The 23,636-nt window shown below is 45.8% G+C and overlaps 1 protein-coding gene across 2 annotated transcripts in view; it reads right to left on the bottom strand.

The window, feature by feature from the left end:
- Positions 1-17,848: 17,848 nt before the first annotated feature.
- The window catches only part of LOC140428191 (cilia- and flagella-associated protein 44), a 371,239-nt gene continuing 365,451 nt past the window's right edge, over positions 17,849-23,636 (bottom strand). For both annotated transcript variants that reach the window (XM_072514361.1, XM_072514362.1), the window contains 2 exons: positions 23,300-23,434; positions 17,849-18,118 (listed from right to left, as the gene is read on the bottom strand). In XM_072514361.1, the coding sequence (XP_072370462.1) occupies positions 17,954-18,118; positions 23,300-23,434 (300 nt within the window). In that variant the 3' untranslated portion in view covers positions 17,849-17,953. The remainder of the gene's footprint in view (positions 18,119-23,299; positions 23,435-23,636) is intronic.

Here is a 23,636-nt window from a genome sequence, read left to right as displayed (position 1 = left end):
CCTGCATGAAAAGCTCACAAACAAGGGGATCAAAGGGGTACAACATGGTGTACTTCAACAGGATGGATGGAAACTCCAGGTGCTGGGGTTAGAGTTCCAAGTAGGGTCTGAGTGCCTCACAGGTGATGGGCTTGGGGGTGAAGGTGGTTGATTAGAGGAACAAATTTGTTCTCACGTCTGCTAGCCTTTTCCCTCTGGGTTGCTGATGCAGTAATCTCTGTATATATTAATACATGATTAGTTACTGTGCAATTAGTACAGTCAGATGATCACTAGATGGCAACACTAACAGGAACTATAGAAGGAGTTTCCCGCTCTTTCTTAGCGTTAGTGTGTGTGTATTGCAGCTGGAGGATAGAAGTGACCAAGTGAAAACTCACAAAGTATATTATTTCGTTACTCAATAAATACTTTGTCATCAACTGGAAGACTCCAACCATTTATCATCAAGTTAAATACACTCGGCAAGACAAATGAGTAATAGCTATGTTACATCTCTGTAATACAACATGGTACCAGGTCAAAAAAGCCTTAAGAACAACTAGTACGATTAGGAAAGAAAAGAAAAAGTTCTGATACCAACTGTTCGACTGCGGAAGTCCTTGCAGCAAATGGATCCTCAACAACAAATCAACTCGATGGACCACGTTCAAGCTCCACGGCAGCTGAAAACTACCGGTAACTTAATTTTAAATTGGAAATTATTTAAACAACAGTTCCAACTCAATTTGGAAGCTCATGACTTAAATACAGCCTCTGAAGCTAGAAGAGTAGCATTGCTGCTGTCAATGGCAGGTCAGCAAGCTATAGAAATATATATGCCGAAGGCAAAGACAAAAGCAAATTTGGTGTGATTGTTGCAAAGGTTGATGACCATTGCAAGATGCAGCCAAATGAAATACTGGAGTGTTTCTGGTTTCGTAACAGGTTACAGAAAAATGACGAACCTATCACAAGCTTTGTCACCGACTTAAAACTACTAGCACAGACATGTAATTTTGCTGATTTACACGACTCTTTAATAAGAGATCAAATCGTTAATGGACTAAATGATGAAAGCCTAAGAGTCGCATTACTAAGACAGAAATAGCAATAGGAAAATGCATTTCACATGAGCAGAGTAGAAATCAATACTTGGAATTTTATCACCGAGAAAAGGGCGCAAAAGTCCACCATGAGGTTGGGATGGTGTTGCAGTCAGCAAAGAAGCACGTTCAAGATGGCAGATGACTACAGCTCGGGACATGCGCAGTTCGTTCAAAATGCGAGACTCAACAGAAGAAGTCTGCGCATGTGCGAACGTCACTCATGAGTCAGAGAGACGACGGCATGATGTGCTACAGATGTGGTAAAGCCCACTTAAAGGGGAATTGTCCTGCTCCTGTAAAACGGTGTTTAAAGTGCTCAAAACTTAACCATTTCGCTTCTCAGTGTAAATCAACAGCAATTTATCCCAATACAACAGGAAAAAGCATTTCAATGTTCGATCCATCGATAAAACAGAAAACTAAAATTCACAAGAAATTTCTCAGAAGATGATGATAAATATTTCTCTGGGAAATACGTTTTTGTTGGCATCATTGATACATCAGAGGATCTTCAATCAACTTCAAAGGATCTTCAATCAACTTCAAAGGATCTTCAATCAACTCCAAAGGATCGTCAATCAACTTCAAAGGATCTTCAATCAACATCAAAGGATCGTCAATCAACTTCAAAGGATCTTCAATCAACATTAAAGGCTCCTCATTGAATTAACTTGACAACAACAATGAATGGACAACGACAGTACATGTGAATAACAGCCTGATATTATTCAAGCTTGACACTGGTGCTTCAGCCAACTTGATGAGTTGCATAGATCTCTCATAACCCAAGGAGATTATGAGATTGTACCTGCGGCATGCAAATTAAAAGATTATAATGGTAACCAAATTGTGTCACATGGATCGTGCCATTTAAAAGTTGTCAACAAAGAAGTGCAGAAAACACTTTGTTTTGAAATTGTGGATGGTCACAAAGCTTCTTTATTAGGTACTCAAGCATGCAAATGCAAGGAGTTGCAGTTAATTCAAAGAATCATCATGCACACAAATGAGACATCACGACTGGAGGAAGACATCCAACAATTACTAAGTGAATACCCTGATGTATTTCGTGGTATGGACACATTGCCATACCAGTGCAAGATTTTGCTCAAAAAGGATGCAAAACCCATCTTGCACCTGCCAAGAAGAGTTCCAGCACCTCTACGAGAGAGATTAAAAGCTGAATTGCAGAGATTACAATCTCAAGGCATAATTTCCAAAGTAACACAACCCACTGACTGGGTCAGCTCATTGGTTTATGTCAAAAGACCTTCGGGAGATCTAAGAATTTGTATGGATCCCAAAGATCTAAGTAAGAACATCCATAGGAAACACTACCCTACACCCAAATGAGAAGAAATTACTTCTGAAATGTCAAACGCACGCATTTTTACAAAGTTAGACACATGCAGCTCGATGACTCCAGCAAGCTACTCTGTACGTTCAACATGCCATTTGGACGGTACTGTTTTATTTGAATGCTCTTCGGGACCATCTCCGCCACAGTGTTTTTTCACCGAATTATGGAGCAGATGACAGAAAACCTACATGGTGTTAGAGTCTATGTGGACGACATCACTATATGGTCAACTACAGAGGAAGAGCATATTGCAAGGCTAAGGAAAGTATTTCACCGAATACATCAATATGGTTTAAAATTAAACCAATCTAAATGCACATTTACTACCTCGTTGAATTTTTTAAGTGATACAATTTCAGCTAAAGGTGTCAGACCGATGAAGAAAAGGTATCAGCCATACAGAAAATGCAGCAACCAAAAGACAAGAAAGCTGTACTTAGATTTCTTGGATTCGTAAATTTCCTCGGGAAATTCATCTCCAACCTATCTCCAAGAACTGTTGCTCTACGTCACTTGATCAGAAAGAATACTGAGTTTGAGTGGACTCCACGCCACCAGGCAGAATGGCCGGACCTCAAAGAGCAATTAATAAAAGCTCCATGTTTAAATTTCTTTGATCCAACCAAACCCACAAAAATCTCGACAGACGCAAGTCAAGATGGAATTGGTGCAGTCTTACTTCAGCAAGACAACCAGACAAACTAGATTCCTGTAGCATTTGCTTCTAGATTCCTGTGGCATTCGCCACAGAGTGCAGGTATGCGCAAATAGAAAAAGAATGTCTAGGACTAATAACAGGCATCACTAAGTTTCATGACTATGTGTATGTGTATGGTCTACTCAAGTTCATAGTTGAGACTGATCATCGACCTCGAGTAAATATCATAGAGAAAAGCCTCATTGATATGACACCAAGATTACAGAGAATGATGATGAAGTTGAGGAGGTATGATTTTACATGAATCTATACTGGCAAAGATCGCGTAATTGCAGATACACTTCCAAGATCTATAAATACTGAGAATCTACTGTTTGAATCCATCAATGATGTAGAAGCTCAACTGCAGTTATATAGAGAAACACTTCCTGCATCAGATGAAAAGTTGAAGCAGATACCGTGATGAAACACAAAAGATAATAATCTTTCTTGTCACAAGTAGGCTTACATTGCAATGAAGTTACTGTGAAAATCCCCTAGTCGCCACATTCCGGCGCCTGTTCGGGTACACAGTGGGAGAATTTAGAATACAAATTACCTATCTGCAGAGGTTGGAGAGTATGGCTATTGAGTATTGCCGGACAATGAGGGGGATTTTTCTTTGCGGAGTTATAAGTTTGCAAGGAGGTAAGCACCAACCACCCCCCCCCCCCCCCCCCCCCATGAAAGTAACCTTGCTTAGAGTTATCAACCATCTACAGCATGGATGGCCAAAAGGACACTGTCCTCAGTATCAAAGTATTCAAGCAGAACTTACTGTGGTAGATGGCTTACTATTACAAAATTACAGGATTGTCATTCCATCAAATCTCAGGTCAGAAATGCTCAGCAAAATTCATGAAGGACATCTCGGCACCGAGAAGTGAAAAAGAAGAGCTAGACAAGCTGTGTATTGGCCGGGAATAAACAAAGATATCGTAGAGATGATCATGTTGTGTTCAATGTGTCAACGACATCAACCAGCACAATGCAAAGAAACACTACAACAGCATAACATAGCTACGTCACCATGGATGAAAGTAGGCATTGACTTGTTCCATGCAAGTAGAGAAGACTATGTTCTTATCATTGATTATTATTCCATCTTTCCAGAAGCGATGAGACTACCTGATCTCATCTCTACAGCAGTGATCAAAGCATGTAAGGAATTTTTTGCGAGACATGGCATTCCGCAAACTGTTATGTCAGATAATGGTCCGTGCTTTGCAAGCTGGGAGTGGACGGAATTTTCCAGAACATGTAACTTCAATCACATTACCTCAAATCCCCATTTTCCTCAATCAAACGGAATAGTGGAGAAAGGTGAACTTATTGTGAAGCAATTGATGAGCAAATCAAGACATTTGCAATCGGATTTTTACTTGGCTTTACTGTCATACAGAGCCTCTCCATTAAATTCAGGTTTATCTCCAGCTCAAATGTTGTACAATTGTGAAATTAGAATAACCCTACCGAAACTTCAAGTTGTTGATCCAGATCAACTGGGTGTGCTGAAAAGAATTCAACAGCAGCGTGAAAAACAACAACGTTATTATGACATGCACACAAAACCACTGAAACCTCTAACAGCAGATGACATTGTTAGAATCAGACACTTTGATGCAGCTGCAGGCCCAGCAGTGGTTCGGAGGGGATCTAGCCTGTACATAACCAGCCACCCACCTTGCCGGAGTGGATTTTATCCTGCGCAGGGTCTGTGAATGGTTGTACGTCCGGGATGTACCAGTGTATGGTGAGGGAGGAGTTGTGTTCGGTTGAGAAGATGAAGATGAAATGGATGGAAGAGTTGGGGCCAATACTAGACGGAGGGGTGTGGTGTGAGGCTTTGAGGAGGGTGACTGCAACATTATCTAGTGCGAGGCTGAGCCTCATTCGGCTAAAGGTAGTTTTCCGAGCTCACCTCACTAAAGCCAAGGTGAGAACCTTTTTTGAGAGGATATAAGATAGGTGTGGGCGTTGTTCAAGAGGGCCCGCATGTCACGCGCACAAGTACTGGTCATGCCCCAAGCTGGTGGAGTTTTGGTGGTCCTTTATTGACACCACGTCAGCGATCCTGAATGTGGAGGTGAAACCCTGCACATCTTTGGACGGTGGGAGGAAACTCCCGGAGCACCCGGAGGAAACTCACGCACACATGGTGAGAATGTGCAGACTCCGCACAGACAGTGACCCAAGCCGGGAATCGAACCTGGGACCCTGGAGCTGTGAAGCAATTGTGCTAACCACCATGCTACCGTGCTGCCCTTGCAGCATTAAGGCAGCATTTGATTGAGTATGACATTAAGGAGCCCAAGCTAAACTGGAGTCAGGGAGAAAACTCTCCATTAGTTGAAGTCATAATCGGCACAAAGAAATATGGTTGTAGTGGTTGGATGTCAATCATCTCAGCTGCAGGACATCACTGTAGGAGTTCCTCAGGATAGTGTCCTCGACCCAACCATCTTCAGCTGCTTCATCAATGACCTCCCTTCCATCATAAGGTCAGAAATGGCGATGTTTAAGGATGACTGCACAATGTTCAGCACCATTTGCGACTCCGCAGATAATGAAGCAGTCCATGCCAAATGCAACAAGATCTGGACAATATCCATGCTTGGGCTGACAAGTGGCAAGTTATTTTCATGCCACACAAGTGCCAGGCAATGGCCATCTCCTACAAGAGAGGATCTAACCATCGCCCTTGACATTCAATGGCATTACCATCACTGAATCCCACACAATTAACATCCTGGGAGGGGGTTACCATTCATCAGAAACGGAACTGGACTAGCCATATTAATACTGTGGTTACCAGGACAGGCCATAGGCTAGGAATCCTACGGTGAGTAACTCATTTCTACAAGGCACAAGTCAGGAGTGTAATGGAGTGCCTCTCCACTTGCCAGGATGAATGCGGCTCCAACAACACTCAAGAAGCTCGACACCATCCAGGAAAAAGCAGCCCGCTTGATTGCTCCACCTTCAACAAATATTCAAACCCTCCACACTGATGAACAGTGGCAGCCATGTGTACCATCTGCAAGATGCACTGCAGGAACTCACCAAGGTTCCTTAGACAGCACCTCCTAAACCCACAACCACTGCCATCTAGGACAAGAGCAACAGACACCTGGGTACCCCACCACCTGGAGGTTCCTATCCAAGGCATTCACCACCCCCACTTGGAAATACATTGCCGTCCCTTCACTATCTCTGGGGCAACATACTGGAACTCTCTCCCAAAAAGCACAGTGGGCATACCTGCACCACAAGGACAGCAGCGATTCAAGAAGGCACCTCACCACAACCTGCTGAAGGGCAACTAGGGATGGGCAATAAATGCTGACCTAACCAGCAATTCCCACATCCAGCAAAATTTAATTAAAAACAAGCCTCCCTATTATGTATTTTCTTTTATTTCCTTTTCTTTTCATGTACTTAATGATCTCTTGAGCTGCTCGCAGAAAAATACTTTTCACTGTACCTCGGTACACATGACAATAAACAAATCCAATCCAATCCAATCCTTCATGTTCCTGTTCCAGCAGTTTCCATATAAAGCTTCTTGCGTCTGGGTTATCTTATTTCAACTCGAGTCAAACTGCTTTCTGTTCCTCTGTGACCTCTGTTACTAGGCAACAGCCCAGTTTTTTTACACCCTGCGTATGCTTTTGAGTCATAAAACACCATTACAATGAAGGAACAGTTTAAAGTGAAACTAAATTGAAGTTCATAACCCTTTATTAACGCAGAAGCACAAATTAAGCTTGCTTAAAGCTATATCGTACCTCTATCACAAAACAAATATAAATTAATTTAAACTATTATCTAATCTTTAATGCTATTCCCCCATAAAATATTTATTCTGAGTATAACAATACCCCCATTGCTCCTGACCTAACCGCTCCCAAACCAAATCCCAATCTTCCTGAGCCAAGAACTTTGAGCCTCCCAAATCATTCGGGTGACCTCTAATCCAATGTGATTATGCTAAAATAATCAAGCAGGTTGCCCAGCAACTGGTAAATGCATCCTTATCCATTCCCTCACATTCAATAAAAGCGACAACTCCAAAAGCTCCTCAGTACATTGGCTGGTGCAGGTGGCACTATGTATTAAGCAGAAGTCTGAAATATCAGTGTCAGAGTTTGCAGCAGGGCTGGGTACAATCAAAAGTGTGGGTGAGGTGAGTTCAGGAACATCTGTAGAAACAATGGCCTTAAATGGTGACCATTTTCCACAGAATAATTCCTGTCAACAATTTACTGCTACAATTTTGAACTTGTTCCAAGGTATACCAGGATTTACCAGCCAGAGATATTGCAATGTGACCCAAATGTAATCAACAGGCAGAGGAGTATCTTCATCCATGTGTCCCATGGGTGGGGAAGGCCCTTCAGAAAATCTATGTCCCAGAAAGCAAGCATTGTGCCCCTGTGGTGAGTGTGTGAATTCTTGGTGTTGCTCAACCATACCAATTTTATGCCCAGCCATTCCAGCACCCTGTTCAAATCTAGGTCACTGGGTGTAAACAAGGACACTGGAACAGCAATTATTGATCTTACCGTAAAACAAGAACATCCATGGGGGTCAGAGAATGTGCGCTATGGTTCAAGAAGATCATGGGTTTGGAGAATGTACAGTATGGTTCAAGAAGGCAGCTCACCACCACCTTTTCAAGAGCAATTAGGGATGGGCAATAAATGTTGGCCTAGCTAGTGAGACACATATCTATTGAATAAATAAAAATAAACTAAGTAGCTTTAAGAAATCTGAACTATGAGGAGAGGTGGAAGAATCCAGGATTGGTCATAAATGTTTGCAGTTGCATTAGAATCAATTAACTGAACACAGTATATATAGAATTGAGACCATCAAAGGACTAATTGTGAAAAGCAAGCATTTGAAGTGAATTGGTCCAAATTGGATATTCTACAAGTAAACACAACATTAATAGACATTTACATTAGGAGATAAGTGGGGATTTGGATTTTTGGCTATTTTCAATTTCAAAGGGAGGTAAGAAGGAATTTACAACCTAACAAAAGTCAAAATAAATAAGGCAATGTTATTAAATTTTATTTCACCCAAAAGTAGTGACCAAAAGAGAACATAAAAGATTTTCATATTCTGTGAATGGTAAACTTCAAAGGATAGAGAATTGGGAAATGATGATAGAGAACAAATATATTTTTAAAATGGGTTAATGATTTGCTAGGTGGGTCATGTAGATCCTGAAGGGTGCTGTGCTGGACCAAACTGTGAAAGAAGCAAAGTGAAGCTTTCTTCAGCCACCCAGAGATGCGTGTTTGTTCCAGATATGTTATAGTTTATAAGAATTTTATGCTTGCATTATGTATGGGGACTGTTGCCTCAAAGGGTGGTTATTTGTGAGTTTGAGCAAATAAGACTGTTGGGAAAATATTCTGGGTGACAAATTTTGTTTGGAAATGATTTTTATTAAGTTTTGAACCCTTCATACAAACAAATATAAAAGTCACGAACCATAACAAATATTCTTTAACAAGGTTCCATCAATAAACACTTTTTACAAATACTCTCATCTCCAACGACCCCCGCTCTCCCCCCCCCCCCCCACCCCCATAAACAAGTATGCTCCACTCCCCCATTAAGCTGTAGCAGTGACTAATTCTTTGAAATATACGATCAATAGTCACCATCTTTGTTAAAACCCCTCAATAGACCCTCTCAAGGTGTATTTGACCTTCTTGAGCACACAAACCCCATCAAATCAGCACGGTAGCATTGTACGGTAGCATTGTGGATAGCACAATTGCTTCACAGCTCCAGGGTCCCAGGTTCGATTCCGGCTTGGGTCACTGTCTGTGCGGAGTCTGCATATCCTCCCCGTGTGTGCGTGGGTTTCCTCCAGGTGCTCCAGTTTCCTCCCACAGTCCAAAGATGTGCAGGTTAGGTGGATTGGCCATGATAAATTGCCCTTAGTGTTGGGTTGGGTGGGGTTACTGGGTTATGGGGATAGGGTGGAGGTGTGGGCTTGGGTAGGGTGCTCTTTCAAAGAGCCGGTGCAGACTCGATGGGCCGAATGGCCTCCTTCTGCACTGTAAATTCTATGATGGAGAATAGACTAATAGGGCAGTAATTGGCTGGGTTGGATTAGTCCTGTTTCATGTGTACAGGGCACACCTGGGCAATTTTCCACATTGCCGGGTAGATGCCAGGATTGTAGCTGAACTGGAACGGCTTGCCTAGGGGTGTGGCAAGTTCTGGAGAACAAGTCTTCAGTACTTTTGCCGGGATATTGTCAGGGCCTTTGCGGTATCCAGTGCCTTCAGCCGTTTCTTGAAATCACAAGGAGTGAATCGTATTGGTTGAAGACTGACATCTGTGATGCTGGGGTCCTCCAGAGGAGACCAAGATGGATCATCCACTTGGCTGAAGATGGTTGCAAATGCTTCAGCCTTGTCTTTTGCACATATGAGCTGGGCTCCTCCATCATTGAGAATGGGGATATTTGTGGAGCCTCCTCCTCCAGTGAGTTGTTTAATTGTCCACCACCATTCATGCCTGGATGTGGCAGGACGTGCAGAGCTTAGAGCTGATGTCTTTGTTGTGGAGGTGCTTAGCTCTGTCTATTACTTGCTGCATATGCTGTTTGGCACAGAAGTAATCCTGTGTTATAGCTTTACCAGATTGACACCTCATTTTTTGGTATGTGTAATGTTGCTCCTGGCATGCTCTCCAGCACTCTTCATTGAACCAGGGTTGATCCCCTGGTTTGTTGGTAATGGTAGAGTGGGGAATATGCCGGGCCATGAGGTAGCAGATTGTTGTTCAATACAATTCTGTTGCTGCTGATGGCCCACAGTGTCTCATGGACGCCCAGTCTTGAGTTGCTGCATCCGTTCGAAGTCTATCCTATTTAGCACATTGGTAGAGCCACACAGCACAATGGAGAGTATCCTCAATGTGAAGGTGGGCTTTGTCTCCACAAGGACTGTGCGGTAGTCACTCCTACCGATACTGTCATGGACAGATGCATCTGCAGCAGGCAGATTGCTGAGGATGAGGTCAAGTGTGTTTTTCCTCTTGTTGGTTCTCTCAACACCTGCTGCAGTCCCAATCCAGCTGTTATGTCCTTTAGGACCCTGCCAGCTCGGTCTGTGGTGGTACCACCAAGTCACTCTTGGTGATGGACATTGAAGTCCCCCACCCAGAGCATATTCTGCATCCTTGCCACCCTCAGTGCTCCCTCCAAGTTGTGTTCAACATGGAAGAGTACTGATTCAACAGCTGATGGTGGCTTGTATGTGGCAATCAGCAGGAGGTTTCCTTGCCCATGTATAACCTGAAGCCATGAGGCTTCATGGGGTCCACAGCATATGTTGAGGACTCCCAGGGAAACACGCTCCCGACTGTAAACCACTGTGCTGCCACCTCTGCTGGATTTGTCCTGCCGGTAAAACAGGATATAACCAGGAATGGTGATAGGGTGTCTGGAACATTGTCTGTAAGGTATGACTCTGTTAGTATGACCATGTCAGGCTGTTGCTTAACTAGTCTGTGAGACAGCTCTCTCAACTTTGGCACAAGCCTCCAGATGCTAGTAAGGAGCACTTTGCAGGGTCGGCAGGGCTGGGTTTGCCGTTGTCATTTCTAGTGCCTGGTTCAATGCCGTTTGCATATCACTAGCGAGCCTAACCCAGTTTTCTCTGGGGCCGCCGCAATTCTCCCTCTCTGATGGGCCGAATTACCGACAGCGAGGTTCACTTGTGCTTTTAAAAATCGTGGAACCGGCATCGTGGCTGATGAGAGAGAGCGAGAGGAGGTACAACACAGATGGGCGCGACTGCAGACTGCCGGGCCGGACACTGTCTGGCGGGGGTGGGGGACTGCGGGATGACAGGGGAACAGGCCGAGTGGTCGGGGTGACCTCCAACCCTGCAGGATTGGGGCGTGTCCAGGCACGGACCACCATTGTCGCGACCTTCAAGGCAGCCATTTTGCTGAGCACCCCACCTTTGCAGAGTGACACCAGCCATATGGGTGCCCCCATTCCCCCACCTGTGCACCCCAGCTCCCACCCCGCACCCCACCCTCCGCGCCACCACCCGCTGGCGGGGCATCAGATGGCCCACACAGGGAAAAGTCCACTGTAGCTCTTGCGGGGTGCTGGGCGGGGGCTGCAGAGCATACTGCTGGCAAGAGCAGCACCAGCCGACGGGATGGGCACCAGGGGCAGAGGCCCCCAGGGTGCCAGCCGCCAACATGGCCAGGAATGCGGAAATGGGGGGGATATGCACCATGTTAACACGTCTGCCTTTTATCCCTGCAGACAATGGATATTGGAATTCAACCAGCAATAGCGGCCTTTCCGCTAGCTGCCGCAGCCCTGGGAGATAGCGCAGCTGGCACTGCTGGAGTAGGAGGATGTTGCAGCAGCGGAACATGCCCCAGAGGGACAGGAGGCAGCTGCCCAGGGTGGAGTGCCAGCCGCCCAACAGGCTGAGGAGGTGCAAAGGAGGCGCTGCATGAAGCCTCGTGTTTACCGGCAGCACCTATCATTCGAGGACCTGTGGACTGGACATGCCGTGAAAGACTCTGGCTGATCAGAGAGACAGTGTGACATATCTGCCAGATGATGGCGCACCTGGCACCATGGGAATGGGGGAGGACACCAACTCCCGGTGGCCGTCAAGGCAAAGGTCACCCTGACCTTTTACACCACGGGATCTTTCCAGTCGCCGAGTGGGGACCTGTCCGGGATCTCACAGACCTCAGTGCACAGGTGCATCCGCGTCATCATGGAGGCCCTATATGTCCAGTCGGCTCAATACATCCATTTCAATGTGGACCGAGTCCATCAGGATGCCCGGGCAATGGGAATCGCTGCCAAAGACGGGATGCCCCAGGTCCAGGGGGTGATCAACATGCCCCCTCTGCATGTCCCCCTAAGAGCATATGACAGGCCGCTCTACACAAACCGAAAGGGACTCTACTCGATGAACTTGCAGCTGATATGTGACCATCAGATGCACATCATGCACGTCTGCACCCGATACCCCAGCAGTGCGCATGGCGCCTTCATCCTGACACACTCGATGATTCCTGGTATGTTCGAGATGGCCCCCAGCTGGGGAAATAAGGGGCGGGATTCTCCAATCCCCGCCGGGTCAGAGAATCGCCCAGAGGCGGCGTGAATCCCGCTCCGACGCTGGCTACGGAATTCTCCGGCGCCAGTTTTTTGGCAGGGGCAGGGATCACCTCGTGCCGGTGGGGGGCCGTTGGCACTGCCCCTCCCCCCTCCCCTCAGCGATTCTCCGGGCCCCGATGGGTCAGTCCCGCCGGCGCCAAATACACAAAGTCCATACCGGCGGGACCTGGCTCTGAGGGCGGCCTGCGGAGTCCTCGTGGGGGCGCAGAGGGATCCGGCCCCGGGGAAGGGCCCCATGGTGGCTTGGCACGCGATCGGGGCCCACCGATCTGCGGGCGGGCCTGTGCCGTGGGGGCACTCTTTCTCTCCGCGCCGGCCTCTGTAAAGCTCCGCCATGGTCGGCGCGGAGAAGAAGCCCCCTGCGCATGCACAGGGATCACGCCAGTGGTTCTGTGTATGCACCAGAACATGCTGGCGCTCCCACGCATGCGCCAACTCGTGGCAGAGGCCCTTCAGCGCCGGTTGGCACGGCGCCAGTCACTCCAGCGCCGACCCAGCCCCCGGAAGTGCGGAGGATTCCACAACTTCTGGGCGGCCCGACGCCGGAGTGGTTCACAGCACTCTGGCGCCGGTACGGCCCGCCCGCCGGTTGGGGGAGAATCCCGTCCAAGAACTAGGAGCAGATATAGGCCATCTGGCCCATTCAATAAGATCATCGTTGATCTTTTGTGGACTCAGCTCCACTTTCCTGCCCGCTCACCATAATCTTTTATTCCTTTACTGTTCAAAACTCTATCTATCTTTGCTTAAAAACATTTCATGAGGAAACCTCAACTGCTTCACTGGGTAGGGAATTCCACAGATTCACGACCCTTTGGGTGAAGAAGTTACTCCTCAACTCAATCCAAACCTGCTCCACCTTATTTTGAGGCTATGCCTAGTTCTAGTTTCACCCACCAGTGGAAACAATCTCCCTGCTTCTATCTTATCTATTGCCTTCATAATTTATATGTTTCTGGAAGATCCTCACTCATTCTTCAAAATTCCAATGAGTATACTCACAGTCTACTTAGTCTCTCCTCATAAGCCAATCCTCTCAACTCCGGAATTAGCCTAGCGAATCTCCCCTGCACACCCTCCAGTGCCAGTACATCCTTTCTCAAATAAGGAGACGAAAACTGTACAGTTTTCCAGGTGTGGCTTCACCAGCACCCCAAACAGCTGCAACATAACCTCCCTGCTTTTAAACTCCATCCCTCTGGCAATGAAGAACAAAATTCCATTTGCCTGGCTAATTAGTTGCTGCACCTTCAAACCAACTTTTTGCAATTCATGCACAAGGACACCCAGGTCCCTCTGCACAGCAGCATACTGCAATTTTTAACTATATAAATAATAGTCCATTTTGCTGTTATTCCGTCCAAAATGGATGATCTCACATTTATCAACATTGAACTCCATCTGCCAAACCCTTGCCCACTCACTTAAACTTTCTATATCCCTCTGCAGACTTTCAGTGTCCCCTGCACACTTGGCTCTACCGCTCATCTTTGTGTCATCTGCGAACTTTGACAATAATTTGGTCTCCAACTCCAAATCTATATAAATTGTGAACAATTGTGGCCCCAATACTAATCCCTGAGGCACACTAGCCACTGATCACTAACCAGAAAAGCACCCATTTATCCCCACTCTTTGCTTTCTGTCAGTTAATCAATCATCAATCCATGCTAATGCATTACCCGTAACGCCATGCACCTTTATCTTATGCAGCAGCCTTTTGTGTGGAACCTTGTCGAATGCCTTCTGGAAATCCAGATACACCATCCACTGGTTTCCCGTTGTCCACCGCATTCGTAATGTCCTCAAGGAATTTGAATGAGTGGGTCATGGTGTGGATAGAAATGGAAGCGGTTGTCAGTTATTGTAGGGTGCAGTTTGAGAATGCAAAATGGGTAGAACCCAACTTTATTCTTTTTTTTTTAACCTCCCCTTCAACTTACCCCTATCACGATTCAAAGTAAATTCCAATCTTGATAGCCCAAAGCTTTTCCAACAGTTTGACTCAAAAGAAAGAAAGCCTTATATTTACATCACGCCCTTCACAATCCCAGGATGTCCCAAATTAGTTTACAGCTAACATGTTTTGAAGTGTAGTTGCTGTTGCAATGTGAGAAAGGTGGCAGTCAGATTGCACAAAGCAACGAGATATTGAGCAGGTAACCTGTCCCGATAACTTAGAGTTATTAGGACTCCATTTTACCTTCATATGATATTACCTTCATCTTTACCAGAAGATATCAAAAAATATCCTTTTACAGAGAATTTCACAGACTCCTGGAGGAAGCTATGGAATAATTTGAACCAAGTGCCAGTAATACAAGTTTAACTGAATGCTGACATCCCAGGGACGAGGACTGTTTGTGATACTTATGGTATTGTAATCAGAATGACAAAGGCTGTGGGTAATACTAAATAGTGTGAGAAAGGAGGGTATTATTAAAAAAGACAGTTTACCCCAGACAGATGGAAGTCAACTAAGGTTTAATATTGAGGACTGTTTTGGTGCTAAGAAACATACATGCAATTAAACCATCAGAACTATATTGTTGAATAAGGTGCAACAGGAAAAAGATTAGGGTGTGCCTTCTGGCTAAATGCTAAAATTCCTGCAGCACAGTAGACCGGTTATTGCCAAGGCAAATAGAATGCATGGGTGTGTACACTGATCCATTCAAAGAGTAAAGAGTGATGCACTTTTTGTCTCTTTCAGTACTGTAAAGCTGTATGATTATATTACAGATCGAATTCATAGAATATATGCACTCTCATCCCTGATTCGGTAATAAGGGTTATGGTTCAAACCATATTAAAGTGGAAAAATGGTCCCTTCCAAATTTAATGTAAAATCTGTTTATGACACTGATCCTCATATTAGATCATACAATCCCTATTCAGCCCATTGAATCTGCACCGCATCCTAACCAGGCTCCCACCCTATTCCTGCAACCCTGTAACCCCACTTAACCCGCATACCCCTGGACACTATGGAGCAATTTAGCATGGCCAATCCACCTAACCTGCACATCTTTGGACTGTGGGAAGAAACCGGAGCACCCAGAGGAAACCCATGCAGATATGGGGAGAATCCACGCAGTCACCAAGGCCGAAATTGAATCTGGGCCCCTGGCGCTGTGAGGCAGCAGGGCTAACCACTGTGCGACCCCTTTGACCTTGAAAAGGACCATTTCACCAGAATGATACTGGCTGATAATGTTAGAGCAGGGCCATTCAGGAGTGAACTCAGAAAGCACTTTTCACATATGCTGGATATCGACAACTCAACCCCCCCAGTCAAATGAGAGTGATAGATTTTTTTTGTTAGGTAAGTGTATCAATGAATATGAAATGAAGGCGAGTAAGTAGAGTTAAGCCATGATCTGATTGACGAACAGAAAGACTGGAGGGGCAGAATGGCCTGCTCCTGTTCCCACACAATTGACACCATGAAACCGGAGCTGTCCTGATTTTGTAACAGCACACCTCGGATTTCAAATATAATTTAAGATTATGCACACAAACTGTAGCTGGAAAACGCCCTCATACTGTTTCCACTATAGCTGTCCAAAAAAAATTGCTTGTCATCAATCATGATGTGAAATAGGGTCCCTGTCCCTAGCAATCTCAGTGTATCATTGTCATAGTCGCTAGCTATAAAGGGCTGTTATTAAGCCTGAACATGTCGCTCACATGGTTGCATAACCACAGAGTGGTGAAAGCATATAGGATTTTGAAAGAAACTCGCTATTGTGCAGTGGAAATACGCACGCTTCTTTTTAAGGGACCCTTTAATAAAATCTATGGAACTGTCAACTTTGTGAAAGCGTTTACGGGCAGCATGCAGGACTGCTGCTGACTGTACGTCCATTAAAAAACCTGAAGCTGCGCCTGAGATAAATGCACCCTGCACAATTCAAGATTTTTAAACCACAGTGCGCTCCCGTCACTCTACCTGAGTGACATTTGCCAGCTCGGTGCCTGCGTGTTTCGGGCGGAATGTACCAACGCCGGGATACAACGCACCCTGAAAATGCCGCCGCCCTGAAAGAAAATCCTTTCAAATTCAGTGACTGCTTGGCCGTCTTGCCTTTCCCTCCTTAAGGGAAGCTTGAAGAGGCGAGGCTGGGAAACGGGAGTGCAGCTGCAGTGCGCGCGCCAGTGGATCCGGGCCACGTTCCATTCCCGGGGGCGAAACCCGGGCCACGTTCCATTCCCGGGGGAGAAACCCGGGCCACGTTTCATTCACGGGGGCGAAACCCGGGCCACGTTCCATTCCAGGGGGAGGAGGGGGGAAACGAAACCCGGGCCACGTTCCATTCCCGGGGGAACAGGGAGGAGCGGGGAGTAAGCGAAACCCGGGCCACGTTCCATTCCCGGGGGAACAGAGAGGACGGGGAGTAAGCGAAACCCGGGCCACGTTCCATTCCCGGGGGAACAGGGAGGAGCGGGGAGTAAGCGAAACCCGGGCCACGTTCCATTCCCGGGGGAACAGAGAGGACGGGGAGTAAGCGAAACACGGGCCACGTTCCATTCCACAACTTTATTCTAACCACTTTTCCCTTACCTGAGTAGGTAGGCAGGGTTAATATTAGGGCTTTAGGAACATGGGGAAATGAGGCTGTTCTGAAGGTGCAGGCACAGAGGATGCTAAGAACCTCTTTCATGGGATGAGCCTCAGCATGTACCTTTTGGGCTTCTCGGTCTCGAACTTGCAGAGTGAGAACAAGAAGCTGGAGCAAAGGTCAAAACACAGACAGTGGAGTCACTGGCCTGCACCTCCTTGAGGCACGATCAATTTGACTGGAGAGGAAGTTGAATCCAAACTGAGGCTTTATTAGTATCAGATGTGTGGCCTCCCACAGCAGCTGACGAAATGGCTGCGAGCTGGAGGCCACGCATATTTATAACCCGGCTTCTGGGCAGAAATAGCATGCAGGGGCCCAGGTGAACCTGGAGTGCAGGTTCTACCGTACAACCCTTAATATAAGAACACAGTGGTTTGCCACACTCCAAAAGCTGCATTGGCCTGGGGCTGGTATGTTAATGCAAATGGTCCATATTCGGGAGATTTCTTCAGTCTTTCGTTAATTTGATTCCTGCCACATGTAACACCTACAAAAATTAGGAAAAACTGAGTGCCAGAACCAGCTGAAAACAAAATCCAACAATAACTGGCGGAGTGAATCCTGAATAAAGGCTAACGACCTCAGTCATTGCTTTAAAGCAAATGAAGAAGTTGTATTATTTATATATTGGATAGGATTTCAGAAGCATTTTAGGGTCACATTCTGAGTAACCTCACACATGATACCTTGCTGTCAGCTCCGGTGGATGATGAAATGAAGTGCCACATTTTACCACCAGCATTGTATTTGTGACCAATACGACTGGGACATCTTGCTGCAGAATGGATGTATGTGACCATCAGGTCTTCTTGAAGACGTCTTGGATTTAACAATACAAACTCTTTGGGACAGCTCCTGTGCCTTCCATTAATGAAAACAGCCAAGTCAGGAACATACTAAATATTTATTACTGACTATTGTCAGGCTTGTTTGAAATCATACAAGGGAAACAATACCCAAAGCAAATGTTTCAGGGTGTTGCAGAGTTCATTATGGTAAAGGTGGTTGGGAGGGGGGAAGGATGTGACCTCCTTTCCGGGTTAGCAAACTGATATCATCTTTCAATTTGTTTATTTCCTTCGCTTGTCTCTCCACAAGTTGAATCAGGTTCTGCTTCTCTTCCAGTTTAGCTTTCTGCTTCTGCAGCTCCACTCCCTGAAACAAGAACAATTATGTTCACAATCAGTTCCGCATGACTTCAAAATGTGTTCAGGACATACTGTGGACTGTAATGAGATCAGACTATAAACTGGGAAAACTTGTGGGCGGCACGGTAGCACAGTGGTTAGCACTGTTTCTTCACAGCGCCAGGATCCTGGGTTTGATTCCTGGCTTGGGTCATTGTGCGGAGTCTGCAGGTTTTCCCAATGACTGCGTGGGTTTCCTCCGGGTGCTCCAGTTTCCTCCCATAAGTCTCAAAAGACGTGCTTGTTAGGTGAATTGAACATTCTGAATTCTCCCTCCGTGTGCCCAAACAGGCGCCGGAATGTGGCAACTAGGGGCTTTTCGCAGTAACGTCATTGCATTGTTAATGTAGGCCTACTTGTGACAATAAAGATTATTAATAAAAAGTAAGAGAGTGAGATAGACGAGAATATAAACAAATACATTTTACATATCATGTAAATAGTATTCCCGATTGTTACTTTTTGTCTTTTGTGCTGAATCAGAGTCTCAGACCTCTGGCAGTCATTGGGAAAGCACAGAGTCTCAGACCTCTGGCAGTCATTGGGAAAGCACAGGGTCTCAGACCTCTGGCAGCCATTGGGAAAGCACAGGGTCTCAGACCTCTGGCAGCCATTGGGAAAGCACAGGGTCTCAGACCTCTGTCAGTCATTGGAAATCATGATGTGGAGATGCCGGCGTTGGACTGGACTAGGCACAGTAAGATGTCTTACCACACCAGGTTAAAGTCCAACAGGTTTGTTTTGAATAACTAGCTTTTGGAGCACAGCTCCTTCCTCAGGTGGTATATTATTAATGTTCTTGGGCAGCATTTACTGCCCAGTTGTGGAGCCCTCAGGGCATTTAGTCAACCGCATATTGCAGGGATAGAGCAACACGTAAGCCAGACTAAGTAGGGATAGCAAGTTCCTTTCCCTGAAGGACTGAGAGGAACGAGTTGGGTTTTATCCAGCTGACAGCACCAAAAGTCATGCTGCAGTATATTACAGTGCTGACTTTACATGGAATATGTAAGAAAGGTGGGGACAGATTTTTAAGGCATCTGTTGTCCATCAACTTGGTGTAAGACAGGAAGGTTGGATATATGGCAGTAGTTTGCAAGCAGAGAGGTCAACGTGTTTTTTTTTGAGAAGGGGACACAGTACACATGTGGAGAAGAAGCTATTAAGAGAAGGCACAAACCACTGTGACTTTGGCAGCAAATCTGTTTCAATTTTAAGGAGCTGTTCGTTGCACTAATTTGGAAAGCTAATTGGGAGGTTCAAACTTGGAGTTATGGCAAAGATGGGCCTGGATTTTGACACATACAAGGCCTTCGGGAACAGAAGGTGGAGATCTTTGAGCTGGATGTTTGTTTTAAATAACTTTAGAGAATGTTCATAATTAAAACACAAACATCCATGCTCGAGGTAATCAGTGGTTTGTGACGTTTAAACTGAACGTTTATATTCTGTAATCTTCTTTCCAATTGCAGCAACTGCTTTTAAACAAAATTCTATCTAAACTGGAATAAAATTGTAAAGATTTGCCTTCAAACTTTTCTTCAAATCATTTAAAAAGAATCAGTAGATAGAAAATCAAACGCCTTTGGGTTAATAAAATGCTACAGATGCATGCTGGGAGACAGTACAGTTCCACACATGTTCAAACTAGGTTCTACAGCTTCAAATCACAATATAGCAGCTCGGAGGAAAAATACCTAGTCCATGTCTTGACTTTTAGGAGAACTTCAAGCAAAATCTTTAATAAAGTCAGTAAACAGCTAAATTAGACTTCAACTCTCCCCAAAGCTCATTTGTAATGTGCAGCTCTATACTTACACAGCAAATGCTGTGAATGATCCAGACCAGAGTTGAAACCCAATGAAAGGGATCTTGTAAACATTAAATTAAAAAGAAACTAATCGTACAATGGCAGGAATTCAAAAGCATCAACTTCACAAAACCCAACATGTTCCTGTGGGGATGGTGCTTTACCCCAGCTATTAAGTCAACAGGGTTGATAGAGTGCAGCCATAAGTCGGAATACAGCAGCAGCAAAGTCCTACATCTACATTTCCCAAGCAAACTCTCCAATGGCACTCTGTCCCACCCTATCAGAGAACACAAAGCAAGTGTAAATCCTGTTCACTGACCCTGAACTTTGTCTCTGGCATGTCTACACCCAGCTTAAGGGCAGCATGTTAGTCCTGAAAAGTTATAAAAGATAACTGAATGGATACATTTTGTCATAAAAGCAAATTACTGTGAAAGTTGGAATCAGAACCAAAAACAACTGGACAATCTCAGCATCTGTGGAGAGAAAAGGGAGCTAACGTTTTGAGTTTGGATGACTTTTTTTCAAAGCTGGAGAGAACTGGAAATAGGATCAGATTTATACCGTTGTGTGTGTTGCGGGGGTGGGGGGGTGAAGTGGTGACATAGAGCAATGGAACTGGATAGGGAGACAGCGATAGGTGGAGATTGACAAGGTGTCATGGACAAAAAGACGAAGGAAATGTAAATGGTGATGATAATGACAAAGAAGGGTGCTGATAGTGCCACATTAAGAGATCAGAATGTGTTAATGGCAGAACAGGGATAAACGGTGTGTCAAAGGACTGCTCGGAACAGGGAACAGATGGACCTAGTGGGATGGGATGGGGGGAGGGGGGAAGACAATGGTGAGGGAAAAACGGATCGATGGAAGAAATGACAATAAATTGATAGAAATAAAAAGGGGGTGAAGTTCACTGTCTGAGGTTTTTGAACTCCATGTTAAATCCGGAAGGCTGTAATGTGCCTAATCAGAAGATGAGGTGCTGCTCCTCCAGTTTGGGTTTGGCTTCACTGGAAAATTGCAGTAGGCCAAGGACGGACATGTGGACATAAGATCAGGACGGTGAGCTGAAATAGCAAGCGACAGGAAGTCTGGGTCCTGCTTGCGGAAAGACCAAAAGTTTTCTGTAAAGAGGTCACCCCATCTGCATTTAGTCTCTTCAATGTAGAGTAGACCACATTGGGAGCAGCAAATGCAATAGACCAGATTGAAGGAGGTGCACGTGAAGCGCTGCCTCACCTGAAAAGAGTGTTTCGACCCTTGGATAGTGAGCAGGGAGGAGGTGAAAGGCGTGATTCTCTGGCCTTGTTACGTTCTCGCTCAAGCGTAACGAGGTTGGTGAATAGCGGGAGAGGCCAAAAACGAGATCCGTGCCAGGCGGCAAACAGTTTGCGATGCAACCGGCCCGCCTCCATAAGTGAAATCGGGATCTTGCTGTAGCATGGCGAGAAACCAATTATCACCACTTAAACCCCTTTTCCATACAATTAACGAGAGCGACCCCATATCCAACGGCCTCCCATCATTCAGTGGCCTCCTCAGCAAGTGCTCACACTGCCGTCGATTAGTACTCCTTTTTAAAAACCTGAACCTGGCGGAAGGGTTTCTGCGGGGGGCTGAGGAACTGAATAGCCATCGTTGCTCACAGGCAAAGAGCTTGGGGGTGCTGGGCTTGCCACCTAGTGCTCAGTGGCGGGTGGGGGCCCTCCTAGGGGTGGGCCGCCATGGGGGGTGAGGGCGGAGGCACGGGGGGGGGGGGCAACTGCTCACGGCATCACCATGCCAACCCCTGGATCATGTGTACCCTTTCTGGGGACAACCCTCGACCTTGCCTGTCTGCCCCACCAACCACCCATATCCCCCACCGACTGCTGAGGCCTCTGGTTGGCGGCTGAAGGGTATTGCTGATAGGGAATTGGCAATCGTGGTTAAGTGAGCACTTCACAGATGCCAAACAGATTCCTGTGGGTGGGCGGGCCATGTAGCATGTGGGATTCATTGCCTAGCATCTCAATCACATCCTGATGCCTGGACACTGCTTGAACACTGTGGGAGGCAACACCACACAGGCAACATCCGAACACCCAAGGGATAGGACACAGATCTGGGGACATGTCCACGACGGAAGGGTGGGTGAGCATCACGGGGAGGGGGGGGGGGATGCCCGGAGAGATGGGCAAAGGGTCCGGAGGTCAGTCTGCATTGTAGAAGAAAGTGACAGAGGCATCATAATGGTTGTGCAAAAAGGTGTTTAATATGCTGTACAATACCCCACTCCCGATGATGCCGTCCCCCCAAACCCCCCACTGCCCCAATACCCCCAGCTCCCCATGGCGGCCCATCCCCAACCGGGGCTGAGCTCCCCCCCCCACCCCCACACCCCCAGTGCACAGGGGCAGCATGCCCAGTGCCCCCGGACTCTTTGCTCTTGAGCGAAGATGACTGCTCACCTCCTCGGTTCCCCGCAGCAGCCCATCTGCCAGGTTCACATTTTGCTGGAAATGTGCAGAATCACGTGAGGTCGTTGGATATGGGTGGCATTGTTAATTGTATGGAAATAGAGCTTAAGTGGTGATTATTGGCTTCTCGCCACGCTATGGTGGGATCTCGATTTTGTCTATGGGAACGGAACGGTTGCATCTCAAACGGCTTGGCAACGGCGCAGGTCTTGTTTTTCACCTCTCCCACTATTTACTGGCCTTGTTTCGCTTGAGTGAGAGCGCAACGAGGCAGGTGAATCACATCCTATATGTTTGGATGAAGTCGCCTCTTACTCTTCTAAACTCCAATGGATACAAACGTAACCTGTCGTTAATTTCCACATAAGACCACACACCCATTCCAGGTATTAGTTTGGGAAACCTTCTCTGAACTGCTTCTAATGCATTTACATCTTTCCTTGAATAGGTGATTGCACATAAAACGTGAAGCTGAAAGTAGGATGAAAAGGTTCAAAGGAATCATGTGTTACAAATAGGGAAAATTGTGCATTGCCTCTTTGTATTTTTGCATTATTACATGTTTCAAAGTGGACAAGAATATTCCAGCAGCTGGAATAGTTTGATTAGTTTAATACTCGGATTGGTTTTGTTATCATGGTTTGGGTTGCAAACATTAAAGAACAAATATTGGCCCAAGGTGTTCGGAATTCACCAAAGCAAATAGCCGACCTTGCAGCCTATCAATTAACTTGAATACCACGTGGTATGTATGGGAAGCGCGAATGAATGGTGGACGCCACATTAAAAGTAGAAACCAAGGTTTAAAACTCATTATCACTCCTCTAGAATGAGAACATATATTTGAGTACTAGATATGGTTTTAAAACATTACCATTTTCTTCTGCTGGCCATTTAATTGGGTTTCAATTTTCCTCTTTTCTACTGTCATCGCATTCATCTGGTCCAGTCGACATGTGTATTGTCTGGTGAAATCTGTAAGCTCAGCTTGTAACTCCAAGATTTTCTCCTACATTGGGGCAAAATGTACAAACCAATGATGCATTACTATTCTCGGATGATGCGTGCTTCATGATTATTCAGAAAGCCCTCACTTTGTGATAAAATGATTTTTTTAAATGCACGGTTCTGAAGTACAAAAACAACCCTCTGATATTGTACCTTTTGATTTTGTTGCCTAATTCAGTCTATACTTTCAATTGCTAAAGAAA

The sequence above is a fragment of the Scyliorhinus torazame genome, chromosome 8, assembly GCF_047496885.1.
Source record: "Scyliorhinus torazame isolate Kashiwa2021f chromosome 8, sScyTor2.1, whole genome shotgun sequence".
Classification (NCBI taxonomy): domain Eukaryota; kingdom Metazoa; phylum Chordata; class Chondrichthyes; order Carcharhiniformes; family Scyliorhinidae; genus Scyliorhinus; species Scyliorhinus torazame.
Note: the sequence above shows the minus strand (reverse complement) of the source record. Positions and strands in the feature narration are given on the sequence as shown.